The 17,096-nt window shown below is 48.7% G+C and overlaps 1 protein-coding gene across 5 annotated transcripts in view; it reads right to left on the bottom strand.

The window, feature by feature from the left end:
- TMOD1 (tropomodulin 1) overlaps positions 1-17,096 on the bottom strand; it is a 29,071-nt gene that overhangs the window by 1,790 nt on the left and 10,185 nt on the right. For 2 of the 5 annotated variants that reach the window (XM_065046277.1, XM_065046276.1), the window contains exons 2-9: positions 15,172-15,335; positions 13,267-13,423; positions 9,803-9,922; positions 6,733-6,822; positions 6,117-6,247; positions 4,434-4,541; positions 2,995-3,138; positions 2,138-2,282 (exon numbers count right to left, since the gene is read on the bottom strand). In XM_065046277.1, coding sequence (XP_064902349.1) covers positions 2,138-2,282; positions 2,995-3,138; positions 4,434-4,541; positions 6,117-6,247; positions 6,733-6,822; positions 9,803-9,922; positions 13,267-13,423; positions 15,172-15,291 — 1,015 coding nt within the window. In that variant the 5' untranslated portion in view covers positions 15,292-15,335. Of the gene's footprint in view, positions 1-485; positions 546-2,137; positions 2,283-2,994; positions 3,139-4,433; positions 4,542-6,116; positions 6,248-6,732; positions 6,823-9,802; positions 9,923-13,266; positions 13,424-15,171; positions 15,336-17,096 lie in introns of all 5 variants that reach the window. The other 3 variants (XM_065046279.1, XM_065046280.1, XM_065046278.1) reach the window with 3 other exon arrangements.

The raw sequence follows: 17,096 nt of genomic DNA, 5'->3' as shown, positions 1-17,096 counted from the left end.
ATTCTAGAGTCAATTGTATTTCTCACAGTTTGTTATCTGACTCTGGCCACAGCATCTGATGTAAAGATAGCAGGAGACAGATGCCACAGTTTTTCCTTCACTATTTTTTCTCAATTGCTCATAATCTTAAGCCTTTAGTCTCCAACCCTCCAGTCATGGTTAACATAGTCAGAGCAGTCTCACATCTACTCTTAAAGTTGATTTACAGCTCTGACAGCTACAGTTGTGACTTTTTCAAGAAATGTGGGCAAGGAAAAAAAGGGAAAAAAAAAAAAGAAAGGTAGAAAGAGGATGCAGAAGTTAGCTCACAAGGATGAATGTAAAAGCCTTCATAGCTGGTTCATATAGAGCATCACAGAGAACAGCAGCTATAGGGCCAAACCCAAGTTCTGGTAGCATCAGGTGATGGTACGCAAGAGCACCGGAGCAGAGCACAAGCAGAGAGCTATTGCTGACAGGAAAATAAAGTTTTTCTATACTTATACATTGTCCAGGTGTGCAGCTGAGACGCTATTGCCAGAGACCATCAGACCAATGAGTACGAGCTGCAAACAAGAACCAGAACAAAAAGTGCAGATCTTAATGGTCACAGAGGCAAAATGCACAACAGTCCCCTAAAAGGAAGTTGTGAATTCCTCTCTTTAACAGCAGGAACAATTAAAACACTAGATTTGAGTCTTCCAGCAGATTACTTTGAATGCCAGGTGCTGTACAGTCATTAAAAACGTTGCTCTGTTCCAAAGGACAGAACAGAGCAAGCCTTTCCTGGTAGTGACCCTCTAGTGACCAGGAATGCAGCCACAGGCAGAATAAATATGCAGTGAACCGTAGTGCTGAGTATTGTGTGTGTTCCCTGAAGAACTGGCGCATACCTCTGTGCTTGGCTGTGCTTCCTAGGAGCACGGTGCGGGCTGAACCAAGATTTTTTTAAATTTTCAAAACACAACATATTTGTCATCTGTCTAAATATGGCAGCCACTTAAAACTGTTTTTTCATGTCTTTTAAACCTGAAGTTGATCCACAAAGGGACAGAAGACCCTGTCTGTGGTGAACCATGTGCACATTAAAATATGTGGTTCCAGTTTTCAAGCATTTCTTCATGACTGGCATTTAGATGTTAGGTCTTTCTTCAACCCCTGCTCGTTAACCCTTGCTTTGCAGATGTGTCAGGCAGAACCCAGCAGCCGGTTGGTGAGGGGTGTCCCTGGGAGCATCTGAGTCTTGAAAACCGCTCCCAAAGAAGCCATTCTCCCTAACATACCAAAAGGAGAAACTGCAGACTTTTACTTATTCCTCCCAGAACGATTGTCCACCACTGCAGAGAAGGAGTTTGGTGCTGCTGTGTTTGTCACTGCCCTGTCTGTGCAGCAAGGAGCTGCGGGGCACGGCGTGGCTGGTGCGCTGCGCTCAGCACGGCCCCGCTGGACGCACGGCCAGTGCTCTGCAGCAGCCCGTAGCCACGCGATGGAAAGCCTCTGCCGCACCCACTGGCTGCAACGGCCGTTTGCGGACTTGCCCACGTTCTGCTTCACAAGCACTTCTGATCACTTCATTGAGAGTCTAAAGATAACTCAAAGCCATGTGGCTCTCCACCTCTCCCTAGAAACACTTTGCAGTTTATTTTGCTGAAGGGGATGGGCCAAGTCCCACTGCTGTCAAAGTTCAACTCTACCCCTTTTCATCTCCATATTAAAGTGGGAATGAAGCTGGAGGAAGACAAGCAGTTGGCAGTTATCACAAGTGCTGGCAGCTCACACCCCACGTGCCATATGCTGTATCACGTGCCGTACTGAAGCACATTAGCAGCTCTCGCTCCTTCCCAACAAGACCCGCTGTTACTGCCAAAAACGCGGCCTCTACTGGGAGTTTGAGCTGCCCCGTGTCTCCAGGTTTGCAGCACAACCCCTTGCCTGGCTGACAGCAGCTGCCTTAGGGAGCCAGTCACTGGAAGCTGCTTAGCTGCTTTCCTCCTTGAGGGGCGAGGTATCATGAGGCCCTTCAACGACTCATCCCTCATAAAAGCACATCCACTGGAGCCTTCAGGTGAGCAGCTCTGCCCCTCTACCAGCAGGAACTGCCCGCAGGCAGAGGGAGGGACCTTCCCGCGCTCCCTGGCTTGCAGCCAGCCCGACTCACCTAGGTCATTGTTGTTCATCATGGCATTGGAGGCACGGAGCCGGGGACCTTGCTGAGTGAAATGGTACCCAAACTTCAGCAGGGAGGTGTTTTTTTCCAACATGTTAGCGATTTCCATTTCTACTTTGTTGCCCAAGGGCTGGCTCTTTTGCAAATAGAAAACAGAAAAGCAAGTTGGTCGGGTCAGCGGGTAATTGAGAGCAAGCACCTCGATCTGACATCTCCAACCCTTCCCCCCTTCTTTGGACCTGTTGGTCCATTTGGTGTTTGTTACTCGGAGCTGGTGAAACAAACTGCTGGCTTGTTCCCGGTGCAGCTGAGCAGCATGCCCACAAGTCCTCTTCTTCAAAGACTTTATCTGTTGGACGGATTTGCAGCAAAGAGATGTCTGGAAAAACCACAACTCCCAGTCACCTGTCCCTGAGCTGCCCATAGCTCAGCTGCTTCAGTACTACCCCCTGACTTTTTGCGGCAGCTAAACTTGCCACAGCATCTGTACCACTGCATGCTCTGGAGCTCTCTTCTGTGCATAGCAGCAAAAATTTCAGTTCTACTGAATACACATGACTATTTAAGCCCCTATGAGAGGTCGGAGCATGGCATGATACTGGAGAGGTGCCTCACTGCTCTCCAGGGCAGCACCAGGAACACGGAAGGCTGCTCGCACTGCCACAGCCTTTGTTAATTCCTGTGGTAGTACCACACACTGCGCAGGAACTGCAGCAGAAACAAGGGGCTGGAACGTCTCCAAAGCAGCCTGGCAGGGCTGCCATCCCGCACCCTGACCAGCTACTCAGTTTCCTGCAACCAGGAGACGTTCACTTGATCGGAGCTCCTGCTTGTGCACGCTCATTTACCTGGTTGTCAATGCGCAGCTCTACCAGCGATGTGTTGCTTTGGAGCGCTTCGACAACAGCCAAGATCCCCGACCCAGAAATGAAGTTTGATTCCACGTTCAGGCTCTTCAGTGTGTTGTTCACCTTCAGCATTTCTGCCAGTGCCTGTGTGGGCAGAGGCGGGTGGGAAGAGAGGGATTCTTGAATGTGAGCATGCTGGAGGCCACAGCAAAACCTTGTTTGGAGAAACCCGTAAGGCCACCCCAAATGGTGACAGTGCACACCTGTGGCTGCCCTGTGACAGTGTGACCTGTCCCTCTGCTAAATCCAGCATGGTGACGGCAGGGATGCTGGGCAGTGTCAGCCCTGCCTCCTGCCTGGCCAGCTCGCTGCCTGCACTGCTCCTTCTGCATGGGGCAAAGATGCTTCCGATCACAGCACACAGAGAGAGCTCGTCTGCCTTGAACAACAAAGGATTCTGCACATCCAAGATGTCCTCCCAAGTGGCGCCACAACCACATTAGTCACTTCTGCTGCGGGTAAGAGTAGAACTTGATCTAATGATCTCATTTCATAAGTGGCATGGAAGGACCCATGTACATCGTGAAACAGAAGGACCAGAAGGTGATGGCCAAGCAGCAGGGTTGGCCTGCACCCACTCACATGGCACTTGGCTCCACAGCTCCCCTAGCTCTGCTGTGCCCCATGGGCCCTCAAGCAAGGCTTCTTCCCCAGTCCAGAGTGCCTGAAATAATGCAAGGGCTGTACTCACCCTCCAAAAAGGTTTTTTTAGCAGGAAACTGGAGTGCGTGTATGTATGGAGGTACGTAGGGGTAGCCTGGGTGAAGGAGGGCAAAAATTGTTTACAGTGGTGCTGGAGGAGTGTGCAAAGATGCAGCCTGGAAGGCAGCACGAGGGTCAGGTGTAATACCTCAGCATCCCTCTGCATCCCCACGGATATTTAAGACTGCTCACAGCAGCCAAAAAGACCCTTCATCACCCACAGAGGCCATGCATAAGAAATGCAGAGTCCTGCATCTGCACAGGTCTGTACAAAGAAATATATGAGAGCCAGAGCAGACATGTGCAAGGGGGTGGATGGGTGGGCCCTGACATAGGAGAAATTAAGAGAGACAAACTGTTTTTATGCAATGTCACTAGGAGTCAGTTCTTGTCTCCTGCTCCTTTCCCAGGAGATCCTTGAGGATGAACAGGAGACCGAATGGGATTAAAGAATTGTGCCCTGAAATCTCTGCACCTGAAAAAGGAAGCAAGGGAACCAAAGCCTATCCTGGCTTTCACTAGCGCTCCTGGAGCTGACACCTGCACCAGACACCAGAGGTGCAGAATGTGCCAAACGTGACGTAAGGTGCAAAAGCAGTCAGTCCGTTACTCTGAAAACACCTTGCCCAAGAACAGCTCCTGTCACAACTTCATGTCAGTGAGTTGACAGTACTTACAAAAGCAACAGGATCGTTGCTCCGTGTCCCAACTATACTGAACTTCTTCACGTAGGTGTTATTTTTCAGCGCTTCTGCAAAAGCTTTTAAAACTGGTATGGGAATATTCTGTAAAAAGAAATGCAGAAAACCTGTGTTATGCCATCATCCATATGAAGGTATACACAATGCATTTAAACAATACTTCAAATTTATTAGCATGGCCAAATCACCAAATGCACCGAAGTAACTTAGGACAGGGTCAATACATGTTTTTACACGTTCTCTTGCTATAATGGCTTGATCCTATTTCTCACTCTGCTGATAGCTCACTGCCTTGATGTGAAGCTAAAATGTCTCTGGTATTTAATTTAATTACCCAGAAACTCAGCTACTTCCAGCCGCAGGTGTTGTGGGGATGTACGTAATTAGGATCCACAAGCCCACAAAGCACTGCTGCAGCACTTTTTAATGTCAGCATGGAGCAACAATCACGTCATGTTCAGGAAAACATCCACCTGCGGGGCCTGATCCAGAAAGACCTGAAACAACCTCCTTGTACTAAAAACCACAGACACCTCTGACTGATTTATACATCTTTCAGGCCAATGTTTGCCATGCTAGGTCTCAGCCCAGAAAACTAAATCCTTGCTGCTTATTCAGAGTTCCTACAAAATGAGTATTTTTCACTCATCAAACACTTTAGATACCCTTTTCAGATGCACGAATTTTCACTTGTCTAAAATTTTAAGTGGCATCCTCAGCCTGGACTTCTTGCCACACCATTTGGATCCCAGTACGTGGAATCATCTGTAGCCAAAGCCATCTGCAGAGCTGTAACACAGAGCCCAGCAGCTCACCATATCCACTGCCACTCCCCAGATCTCCAAACCGCACCCCAAAATCTGGAGTCTGACACAAAAAACGTGCCTGCCTGTCACGCCCTCAGCCTGCTGTCCTCAAGGGACGTTCAAGGTCACTAGCCAGGATCAAATACGTGAAAGTAAAAGTATTTTTGTTACAGAGAGCTGCTGGTGGCATGGAACAAGTGTTTTTAATGTGCATGTGCAGTTTACCACTTTCTTGCTATTTAAATGTATCATCATTCAACAGACCCCACGGGATGTGAGTCCTGGAGTCAGGGATGACAGATGGAAACTGTATTTTTTAGTATGCATATGTGTCCCAGAGGGAACAAAAGACGTGGTGCTGTGTCCTGATTTGCTTCCTACAAGAAGTAAAGGAGTCCCACAGAGGGACAGGTGGGAGAGGGACAGGGCTACCTGCAAGAAGAGAGATGTCTTCGTATTTTCAGGACAAGTGTCAGGATTAGGAAGGCTTTTCCCCCCAACCACTATATCCTTCTGAACAGCCCCTCCACCAAATGCACCTGACTATACCATTAAAGCAGCCTGGAACACCTTTAACTGCAGGCTGGAGACAGGTCTCCCAAACTACCCTCAACACAGCCCTGCTCTTCTAGGCATGTACAGGAGTTGTCCTGCTACTAATCCCACACCGTTGTTCCACAGCAGGTAACAACCCCTACTGCCCAGAAACAGTGATGGGAAGCACTGGTGTTTCTTGTCTGGCTACATGCAGTCTTACAGTACACTGTGCAGCAAAACAGTCTTGGTCTCTGCCTTCTGTGTATCAAATGTTTGGTCCTGTTATTAAGAGAGAAAAGTAAAAAGGAGCAAATACCATAATATTGTTAAGGTTGACTTCCTCAAGGTCAGGGTCATTGCTTTGTATTCGTTTCAGAGTTTCCTCCACATCTGTTGAGTTCGGTTCCTCGTCTGGAACTGGTTTGTACTGAGTGGGCTTAATCACACCTACAAGTGAAAAGCAAGACATGTGAAACCAAAAGCACTCTGAGCAGCAGCATGCTCTTCTTTGGGTGAGTTTCTCCTCTTCCAGAAGCCGTGTTGGGAGAGGGAAGTGCGACGTGACAAACAGACACAAGTTGAAAGACCCAACAAGCACCTGGCAGCTCCACTGATGCCCATGTGCATCCAGAAGCGCTGCCTGGCAGTGGGGACAACCAGCACAGGACAGCTGGTGCCTGCTGCAACATGCTGTCAGGGTCCAAAACCTGGTGGTGGAGGGCACACCGCCTGCATGGGGCTGTTCCACAGGCTGTGACAGCTCCGGGCGGTGCCGCGGCAGTGGATGAAACCACAATGGCTTGCACAGGACAAGGATGCACCGGATGCACAGGCTGCTCCCACAGTCACGGCTCCAACTTTCAGCACTAAAATAATTCCCCGTTTGCGTCTGCTAGCAGCTTCAAAGTTCGCCAACCCTCTAAATCACTTACTGTTGAGCCCTTCTTTGTTCACAATGGTGCTGCTCCCCAGTGCCTCATAGTACTGCTGGTTACTCATCAAGGTGTGCATGCCAAGGATGGCTACAGAAACAGAAAAGGAGAACAAGGCTTGAGCTATTGCAGACTCCAAAGCCAGGAAAAGACGCATACATGCCATGCTGCCCGGGGTGGGGGTCCACAGCGCAATACTTTTCCCTGTGGAAGCGCAGAACAACATATAAAGGTGGGACCGAGCCCCCCGGCTGTCATAAATTCACAAGGCTCAGATGTGCTCCTTTGTTTATTCCAATGTAGCAAGTTTCCTAACAGAAGTGGAACATGATCTTGCAGACAGCAAACAAACAGCCAAGGCTTCCCAGTAGCCAACTTGATTCAACATCACACAAAAACAGTGAGGGGAATACAATAAATGACAAAAAAATGGCCATTGGTGGGATTTTATCTAAGGGGTCCAGTCCAGCAGAAGCCTGCACATCCTCACCACCCTTGCTCACACGCGCAGGTGCCACACACTGTGACCATCCAGCTCTGAGATGAGCTGTGCCCCACGCAGAACCAAACCGACCCCTCAGGCAGCAGCAGAGGAGGTGACAGTCACCCAAAGCGTGGCAGTGCACACCATGTTTCTCCTCAATGACAAGCAGGGGTGGTGGTGGTGGGCTTTGAATTGATCTTTGTAGCCTTGGAAGTGGACATTGTGCTCTGCTGGCTTGGTTGAAATGCACAAGGTGGTGGCATGAACAAAATTCAAAGACTGTAAGAGCCCCAAAGCCAAACTTCTGCCAATTTGTGTTTTTCAGGCTCAGGACTGCAAAACCAATATGCAAATGCACATTGAAATGTGCTCAGGGGACTCTGCTGGCATTCTTGCCAGCTGCAAACAAGCAGTGGGAACCCAATGGCTTAGAAATATTTGGGCAAAGATTCCATTTATAAAAATAACCCCGCTACTCACAGAAAGTCCATGTTTGAAACTGTTTTTTTAATAATCTTTTCTTTTTTCTCTTTTAATAACTACACCACTTTCTACAGAAAAATGCAGACATAAATACTTGTCATAAACAGACCCATGTGAACAAATCTTGACCCCCAGATGGGCACAGTGGTTAAAATAAACAAAGGGCAAATCTCTCCCTAAAATTCAAGCATGCTACCACAAAGGCACTTTGCTGTTCCATAAGCTGTTCCTCCTTATGTTTTGTGGCACCAGTTCGTCACCGTTTGCTTGGTGCTTTGGCCAAGAGGTCTGGGAGTTGCAGGAGAAGCCTGTCCCTGAGGCCCATCACATGAATGGCACCTCTTGCACTGGCAGATCACCATGACACCAGGTGCAAGAGGCAGGATAATGTGCAGCAAAAGGTGTCAACAAACACCACCATTCACCTCCCCACACCCCCAGCGCATCCCTGCTTGGACTGCACAGAGCCAAGCAGTCTTCATCTGAAAACATGAGTAATGTTGGGGCACTTCTAGTTTTCTCATTTGTATTTTAGCTGGCCCTCTCCTCTGCCAGCTACTCAGAGCTGAAGTTTTCCCGAGCGCAATACAGCTCGGAAAAGTCATTTGCAGGGTCAGCATTTTGGGGACATACATATACCCCAAACACAGCTTCCTCTGACAATGAAATCTCTCCACCAGCCACAACTGTGAATATCTGGGCTGCAGACAGAGGGAAGGACCTGCTGTGATGACCACATGGTGTTCTGGGGGACTAGAGTTTGTGCTGGTAGACAAGAGGGATCCACTGTTGCTAAGTCTGATGCTTACTGTACATGATCCAAAGGAAGTCAAGCAATGAAATAATCCCATTTCTGCCTCTCCCAGCTGAGCAAAGGCCCTTTGAGGACTTGTTGGGAGCCACTTACAAAAGCCACCCTGCTGGCCTTGCCAAGGAAGGGATTCAACACACTATGGCTGACAATGAGCTCTGCTAAATAGGCAGGAGCTCTTTCACAGCCTTAGCAAACTTGCAAAAGCAACACTGCCGCTGTCAATATTGAGATTTCAGCACAGTTTGTATCACATCATTTCTCCTGCTGCCCCTTCAAGTGTATTCTCCCAACAATTGCAGAACAAGCTGCCTGGAACAGCATTTCTCTGCAAAAATGATTGCTGCACAGATCTGGAGCTTAGAAAGGCAGATTTTATTGGATAGAGCTTTACAGGACTCTAGGAGTACAGTAAAAAAGCAAAAGCTAGAGATGCAATGATGTTTGGCCAGGGTCCATATGTTGGAAGCCTTAATGCAGAAACACATTTCTAAGCCAGAATATGATATTACTATGTACAAGATGTCTATCTGGTGCCATTATTCTATGGGCTATTTTACAGATTTCTGGCATGGGGGGATAGGGAGTATGCTAGGGAGTATGGAAGTGTGAAGGAGACAGAACTGAAGAAACAGCCAACAGCACTAAAATATTCATCAACAGCTAGACTAGCTCGTGAGTTCAGTAAAGCTCCCTGTGCACGCCAACCTGCTTCTCGGCCGCCATGAGGTACACCAGCCTTTTAGTGATGGATTCCCACACCTCTGCACTAACACTAAACCGACTGACCACAGAAACGGAAATGAAAACGCAGCTTTAAAATGTCTTGGAAAAGCTCTTTAACAAACAGCAGCCCTGGTTGTGTGTTGAAAGACTGCTCTAACCTGACAGCTCCCTTAATAGGTTGCACAAGAAATCCACATTCTCACTGGGTCTGTTTGATTGTTTCCTAGAGGTCTGGCTTGAAGAAAGCTGTGCTCCTGAACGCGACAGGCTGCAATTTGCAAGATTCAATGGCAGAGGAAGGAGAAGAGATCAATCGGCACACTGTGCTCCCTTGATAAATCCTTCTTCTGCCTTCTCAGCTTTGGTCCAATCTCCTGATTAAAACCAATAAGCTGAAAGTAACCTTAAATATACACTCTTTTTAACAAAGAAATAAATCCTGTCAAAACTGACAAAATTCAGATAAACAGCAAAATGCTCAATAGCTCATTTCCCACAAGAGAACAAACAAAAAGACACTAGTAGTTGAACAACTTGAGCCCCTGGTTCACATGAAACTAATTCACCTGCAATATCACAGAGCTCTGCATCAGAGGCGTTAGCAAGGGCCTCCTCCAGTTCTGGTTCCAGAGTCACACTTTCCAAAACAGGATCCATCGGCTTCTGCTTGGGGATCCAAGCTTTTCCTATAAATGCAAAATGAGGTCACTCTCAGTATAGCTGTAGCACCTGTTTCACAAATAGCCATGCAAATGCAATTCCGTAGGGTGAGACCAGCAGAGTGGAAAGGACAGAGGGGGCACAAGGACCTGGAGAAAGATCACAGGAGGCACGCAGTCCCTTCCCATTAGTTCGGTCTGACTCCTGCTGTGATGTGAGCCAGAAGGCACCTGCCAGACACCCCAGCTGCAGAGCTGGGCTCTTTCACCAGCGCAGAGGGCTGCACCTACAAAAGCCCAACAGTACTTTTGTACAGGATGATGACTGTTGAACGCACAGCACTCAGAAAGCTATGCACAGCCTGACCCCGCAGGACTTCACTTCTTTGAAGGCTGCATAAAAGGGATGGAGATTTGCCAGCACTCACATGGACTAAGAGAGGCCAGCGGCCTGGATCTAGGCCCACACAGGATCCATCCTGCCACCAAGACAGCTCCTGCTGCTAATTCCAAACACACGGTGGCAGGGCGGATGGCACATTAGTCAAAGGAGGGTGGAAAGGAGGTGGTCGAGGGTTCTGGCAGCAGGCAGGGACAGCAGGCGGTCATCCAGCAAGCACACGGGATGCAAGGAGGAGCAGGCTTGGGGCAGCTAGTCCGGCTCAGTGTTGCTGCAGAGGACAGTAGGGCAGATGGGAGAGACACAGAGGCCATGACAGATAGAGACGTCCATAGTCTGTCTCCTGGGAGTGCAGGAGGTCAAGGAACAGGCCTTTTCCCTGCACGTCAGAGGTGCAAAGCAATGGGTACAGCTGGTAAGGCAAAGCTGCCATCTCAGCTGCTCACTTGGGGCTGTCTCCTAATGGGGGCTGCGCACGGGGACAAGGACTGTGCAGTGAGTGTTGCAGCTCCAGCCCAGCTCTGAACGCTGTGGTGCCCCTGGCATACCCCCATCCCACTGCCTGCGACCACAGAGTCACAGAATGGTTGGGGCTGGAAGACCTGGAGATCATCTAGTCCAACCCACCTGCTAAAGCAGGTTCACCTAAAGTAGATCACACAGGAATGCATCCAGGCAGGTCTTGCATGTCTCCAGAGGAGGAGTTTTAACACACCACGGCAGGGAACAGTCTGTTGGGTAAACCCAGCGCTGCTGTGGGACAGGAGGAGGGATCACAGAGCATTTCGGAGCAGCTCTCTCCCCCAAAATAGCTCAGGGTCGCTGCACGGAGCTAGCGAGGGCAAAGCTCTTGGCCTGGAATGCCAGCCAGCACTATTTTTGTCCCCTCTCTGAAACCAGAGTCAGCAGCAATGAAGGGGAGAAACAAAAATCCTGCTGCTCAGGGATGTGCAGAAACAGAACCAGCTAAATTTAGCCTCAAGGAAGAAGCAACTGCACTCCAGGCTCCCCCGGTACGAAATGGAGGCTGCTACAAACCGCCTTTTGTGAACAGCCCATCTCGTGCCTGCATGCTGCCGTCCCGACCGAGAGGGCAGGAATGTGCCTCCTGGGACACAGCTGCTCTCGCAAAAATAGGCCGAGCATCATGTGTGCCAGCACAGCCAGGCACCTTCTGGGTACTCTGCAGCAAAATGTCTGGGGAGGGCTGGTCCCCTCAGCGCTGGTTCGGTGCAGAGGCACGGGACCATCATCCCAGCAGACACACGGCTCGGCAAATGGTACACACCATCTGCATTCAGCGGGGAACGGGGAAAACAGGGCAAACTTAGTTCTGCTGTCACACAGTAATTCCCTTTGACATCTCAGTGTCATTGAAACTTCTGCGGTTTAATCTCAGAAAGTTTCATATCTCAGTCATGCTTTATTACAAGTTCGAACTTCAAATTAAAAGGTGCATGCAAACATAGCATTACATATCAGAGCACAGCTTGTATGCACGCACCAGCTCCTGCCCTGTCCAGCAGCATGGCCAGGGAGAGCACCTCTCAAGCCAAACGCATAAATCACCCTCCAAACTGCAAACAGGGTGATTTATTTCCAGTGCTGCCACAACTGTGAATATGTAATTTACCATCTCTGGCTCACGCTCAATGTAAGTCATGTCTTCACTCAGCAGCATATTACAGGTAAAAATATGTTTCGTGTGTTTAAGGTCAGATCAGATTGAAATACGACTGTCTCAGACCAGGAGCTGATGACTCAAAACGCCTGAACACAGGCCCGTCCTGCGGAGCATTGCCACTACCTGCTGCCACTGCTGGGATGAGCTACGCTTCAAATTGCTAAATTGCTCTTCCCGATGACACTCAATTTACTCTTTTTATTTACTTATTTCAAGGAGAACCCTTTGGTGATTTTTGTGGGTTTTGTTTAGTTTTGGTTTTGGTTTTTTTTGCTAATACCACCTCAAGTTTTATTAAATGGACAGACTTAACACAAGGTCTTTCTCCAAGAGGCACGTGGATCAGTAAGGAGGCAGCTTTGAGAAAGACCTCAATTGGGAAACAGGCTCATCCCCCAGCATTTTCATGTGCTTCTTGTAGTGTGAACAGTGTACAACCAGATCTTCTGCTGCAGGGGCCCAAAGTACAGAGGGAGACACAACAGCAGAAAAGAGCTGCTGAGAAGATCCTGGAACCCAGAGGCAAGGACTGATGGGACCACATCCCATTTCAGGTGATGTTCAGAGTGCTACTGGGAGCAGGGAAGTCCTTTGGATGATGGGATATGTCCCAAGAGAACAGTAAAAGATGCCAGAAGGAGAAGAAAGCAAAGAGGCAAAGCAAACCCTTTGCTCACAGGCTGCAGGGCCACACAGGAGTGCAGCTGCCACCGCAGGTTATGGTGCAGGAAGACAGAAACATGCCAGCTGCTGGAGACAGGGAAATGAGGCTGGGGTTGTCACAACATGATGAAGACTAGATGGGAACTGTTGAGATTATCAAAGCTGAGGGGAGCTGTGGAGTTTCTCTGTACCAAGATGAAGTTCAGAGTGTAGGGATGGGGCAAGAAAGGCAGTGGTGGAAGACAGAACGCAGCCTGCAGGGCTCACAGGAGGACAGGACACAGGAGGAACAAGAGAGGACAGAAGATGATGACTTCCCCAGAGCTGGGTGCAGCTGCAGTGCGATGGGGACAGAAAGAAGCCACACAGAGGTACAGCCTCTGCCCATCACTTAACAACATATCAGGTGGTAGCCAAATCAGCAAGTGCAGGGACCTCTTGAGCACAACCCAGTTTATTAGCCAGCCTGGGCTGCAGTCAGACAGCAGAGAAAGCAGACTCACCACCCCAATGGTGTCAAAATGAAGCTGTGCTTAGCGACGTGCGTCAGACACAACCCTTCTGCCATGCCCCCACGATGCCTTCATCATGATGCACTCAGTGTGGTGCAGAGGATGACCATACCTCTCTTTTCACCCGTGAAAGGAACCAAGTCTTCTCTGTCTTTAATATCCTTCGCCTGCTGTTCTAGGTGAGCCATGAGTTCCTCCCTTTTGAATGGGCCGGTTGGTGGCTTTTGTGTCTGATCCCGCTGCCTGAGCCCTGCCGGCAGCAATGCGTTCTAGGCAGAGAGGAGAAACACAGGTTACCTCTGCAGGCCGTGATCCCCACCCATCAAACGCTCTCCCTGTTGCACTGCCCTTCTTCTGCATTTCTAGACAATTTGCTTCTCTCTGTGTCAAGAGTTATCTCCATCCAGTGCCACTGATACCACATCACTTGAGACACATGATGCTCATTCCCCCTTTCCAGTTTTAAATGCCGGCTCCACTACGAGATGTCCATGCTTCCAAGGGGATGTTCCTCTACAACAGCAGCTCCTGCGGTCTTTCACAGAGCAGACCAGAGAGCTGTGGTGGTCTCTTCTGCCTTTCACGATCCACCACAAAGCTACAGGCAGGGTCCCACAGAGAAGGTCACTCCATTGCAGACAAAAACCGCTGCGAACCTCTGCACTTTTTCAAACTGCCTCCTTGTTGTTCAGTCACATAAGTGACCATGGGAAGCTGGCTTGTGCCTGACACATATGGCACATAAGCACCTGCTTATATTTAAATATAGAACAGCCTTAATGCAGTAAGACTATTCCCAGGTTTGACGCTAAGCATGTTCATTAAAGCTTTGCTATATAGAAGTCAACATTTACTTTTAAGACATCCAAGGTGATTTTGAACAACATGTTGATCTTTCCATGGCTGCATAATAAAAGTAATTAATTATCATCTAAATTTATATCAATTAATTTTCCTGAGAAGGAAAATAACTAATAGTAAGCAATCAGACTCAGGTAACCTTGCAGGGCAACAGAGAACTGTGCTAAAGCACAGGGAGGGAGGTGTAGGAAACCACTTGCTTCCTCAGGCTTCCTGCTGCAAGGGGTGACCATACAATCTGTGCATTCACTTCTGTACTCAGACTAACCCCAAACAGAAGTCTGCCATCATTTTAGCTTTCTGCCCCTTTCACAGAATGCTGCCTGACTCTGTGTCTTCTGAGGCAGATGTAACCAGCCCATGAGCCCATACGTTTAATCCCAGGAGCTAGCCTGCCACCTCTTAATTATTTTTCTGTGTTGCAATTAAAAATACTGATGATGCAATCCACGCTGCCCATAATTTCCCCCAGAAACACTAATTGCATGTTGCAGGAATGACTTCTCACTTGTCAGTGCTCAGCCTCATCCCCTAACCTTGCCATAAGCCAAAGGCCGGCCAGCTGGCTTTGCACATACCCTGCTAGGGCCACAGAACAGCAATGCCTGCGAAAAACTTGGATTGCTTGGCATCTGCAGGCCCAGTGTTTGCATACGTGCAGCTCTTTCCAATGCTGGGATGTTGCTAAAAAGCAATTGTGCCATTTTGCAAAACTCTGGGATTTAGATTTCTGCCTATATGAAAATACAGATCAGTTGGTTACCAAAAAAAAAAAAAAAAAAAAAACCAAAAAAAAAAAAAAAAAAAAAGAACCTGAAAATGCTCCCTCGAAGATGGTCTGATCAGAAGCAAAGATCCGGTTTCTGCAGGTTTGCTGCCCTGCACCAGCACTGGGTCACATCAGTGCTGCAAATCAGTGCTGATCACACGCATGCCAGGACAAGGGCAGGGGAATATCACAGAAAAAAATCCCATGTGTAGCTTATGCTTGTGATGGCAAAACTGCCTCTCTTCATCTGTGGCCAGTCTCTTTCACCGTTGCACCAAGTACAGGCTCTGTGAAGGATCCTGCTTAAATACAGATTAATAATGCAGCTCACTCCCCTACAACTACTGAGATCTACCACCTAGCAAATCTTGTGTAGAAATTACTCACATCAGGATCCAGCTCTTCCAGTTCATTCTCTAACTTCCTGAGCTCCTCCTCTGTCAGAGCTCCAAGGATCTTGTCTTCATCCAGGTCTCGGTATTTTTCTAGCTCCTTTCTGTAAGACATCTTAGAGAAGTTTTGTGAACCTCACTTTTATGCCAAAACAGGACCTGAAATGAAAACAAGAAGCACAACACTGAAAACATGGAACATGACACTGTAGCCCAGGTGGCTGGGGAGTGCTGAATACCACAGAGTTGGAGAAGATTTATGCTTAAAGCACAGCTAACTTCAAACCCAGGCCAGACTGCTCTGGGCCTCTCTGTCTGTATTCTACACACAAAGCGTGGCCCGTGGTCATGAGAGCTGCACAACTTCAGTAGCATGTTGCCCCATCACGGACTCACAGGCCAGCACTGAGGAATACTTTGTACAGGACCCTGGCTAGAGATGTCTTTCTCCAAGCAATGCCAGATTTTAACAAAGTGTCCTAAGCATTTATTTCCTTGTAGGACAATAAACCACAGATCATAAATTCTGCAGCTCCCATGCCCTTACAAGCCCCCAGTGATACCCCCCTGTATGTGGCACTTCAGGTAAAGCCGTCACCGGCTGGGAAAACAGATTTGTAGCATCCCTGAGTACCTCTGAGCCCTGCAAACCTCCACAAGGCTACAGTGCCCAGCACTCCTTCCCGCGTTTTAAAGACGCAAGGAGATCAGCAAGTATTATCCACTCGTGTTCAGGAGGCTGCAAGTTAAACTGGCTCCTTAGGGACCCACCTTCCCCAAGACAACACGTGTTTCCGCCGCTGCAAGCTAAGCAGCTGACCTGAGTGTTACTGCACGTCTAAACCAGCCCTCTGAGAAGACAAGTGGGAGTAATGCACCAAATGACCTATCCGGATAATCCCTGCTGACCCAGGGGTTTGTCCCATGCCTCCTAATATAAAATGCTGCACACAATCACAGGCACGTAACTGGGCCTCTGGCAGCTCTACAGGACTGTGGTAGACCTTCTACAGAGGTCAACTTGTTTAAAATATGCAGGTAGGTTAAAACATACACTCACTACCACACACAAGACTACCCAACTCTGCTTTTTTTGGTGAAAGCTTCCTTCTGTTCCAGTGCGCTGTCTGCATATTTACATCTTTTTGGCTCAGTTTTTGTGGAGAATATTGAACTCCAGATAATTTAAGGTGACTCTTCCTACAGTCTAAAAAAAAGTTTTGCTATTCTCTCAAGTGGCATTTACATGAAAATAACAGCAAGGCTTGTGTGTTTTTCAAGGAGCCAAGCATCTTTAGGCTTTCTATAAATGGCCTCTTTGTAGCTTCTGCAGAGTGTCAGAGCCCTACTCCGAGTCACATCTCTCCAGCTTTGCCCACCCTCTCAGGGTAGATCATGCTCTTATGATCGCTCCTTATTAGTGGAGAAGTCTCTTTATACAACTTACAACACAGCTTCTGTTCCAGATTGGAAAATTATCTTGAGCTTGGTCACAAAAGGACACATTAATGCACACATGGTTCGACAGCAAGCCCTTAAATTTAGAGCTGTCACCTGCTCAAACGTTTGGTTTCCCACTGGTGTGATGGTAATTTCCGCATCACTCACATTCCTGCCACTGGCCACTTTGGCAGTGAAGCACCAGGAGGTGGTCCTTCCTCGATGGGAGGAACACCCCCACCCCCCCAACCCCCCCCCCCCCTCCCCCGATCCCAGATCCCACCCCTGGGGGCTGAGAGGGTGAAAAACAGCTTTTTGTTGGGCTGGTTTGCTCGGTGTGGTGACAGTCAGCCAGGGCTAAGGGCACGGAGGGGTGGGAGGAGGAAGCTCGGGCTATGGGGCTCAGGGGGTTTGGCCCAGCGAGGCAGCGGGGGACCCCAGTGCCCCTGCGCTTTGCCAGCCATGTCCAGCAGCTCAGCC

Source organism: Columba livia, chromosome Z (assembly GCF_036013475.1).
Source record: "Columba livia isolate bColLiv1 breed racing homer chromosome Z, bColLiv1.pat.W.v2, whole genome shotgun sequence".
In the NCBI taxonomy this organism is placed as follows: Eukaryota; Metazoa; Chordata; class Aves; order Columbiformes; family Columbidae; genus Columba; species Columba livia.
Note: the sequence above shows the minus strand (reverse complement) of the source record. Positions and strands in the feature narration are given on the sequence as shown.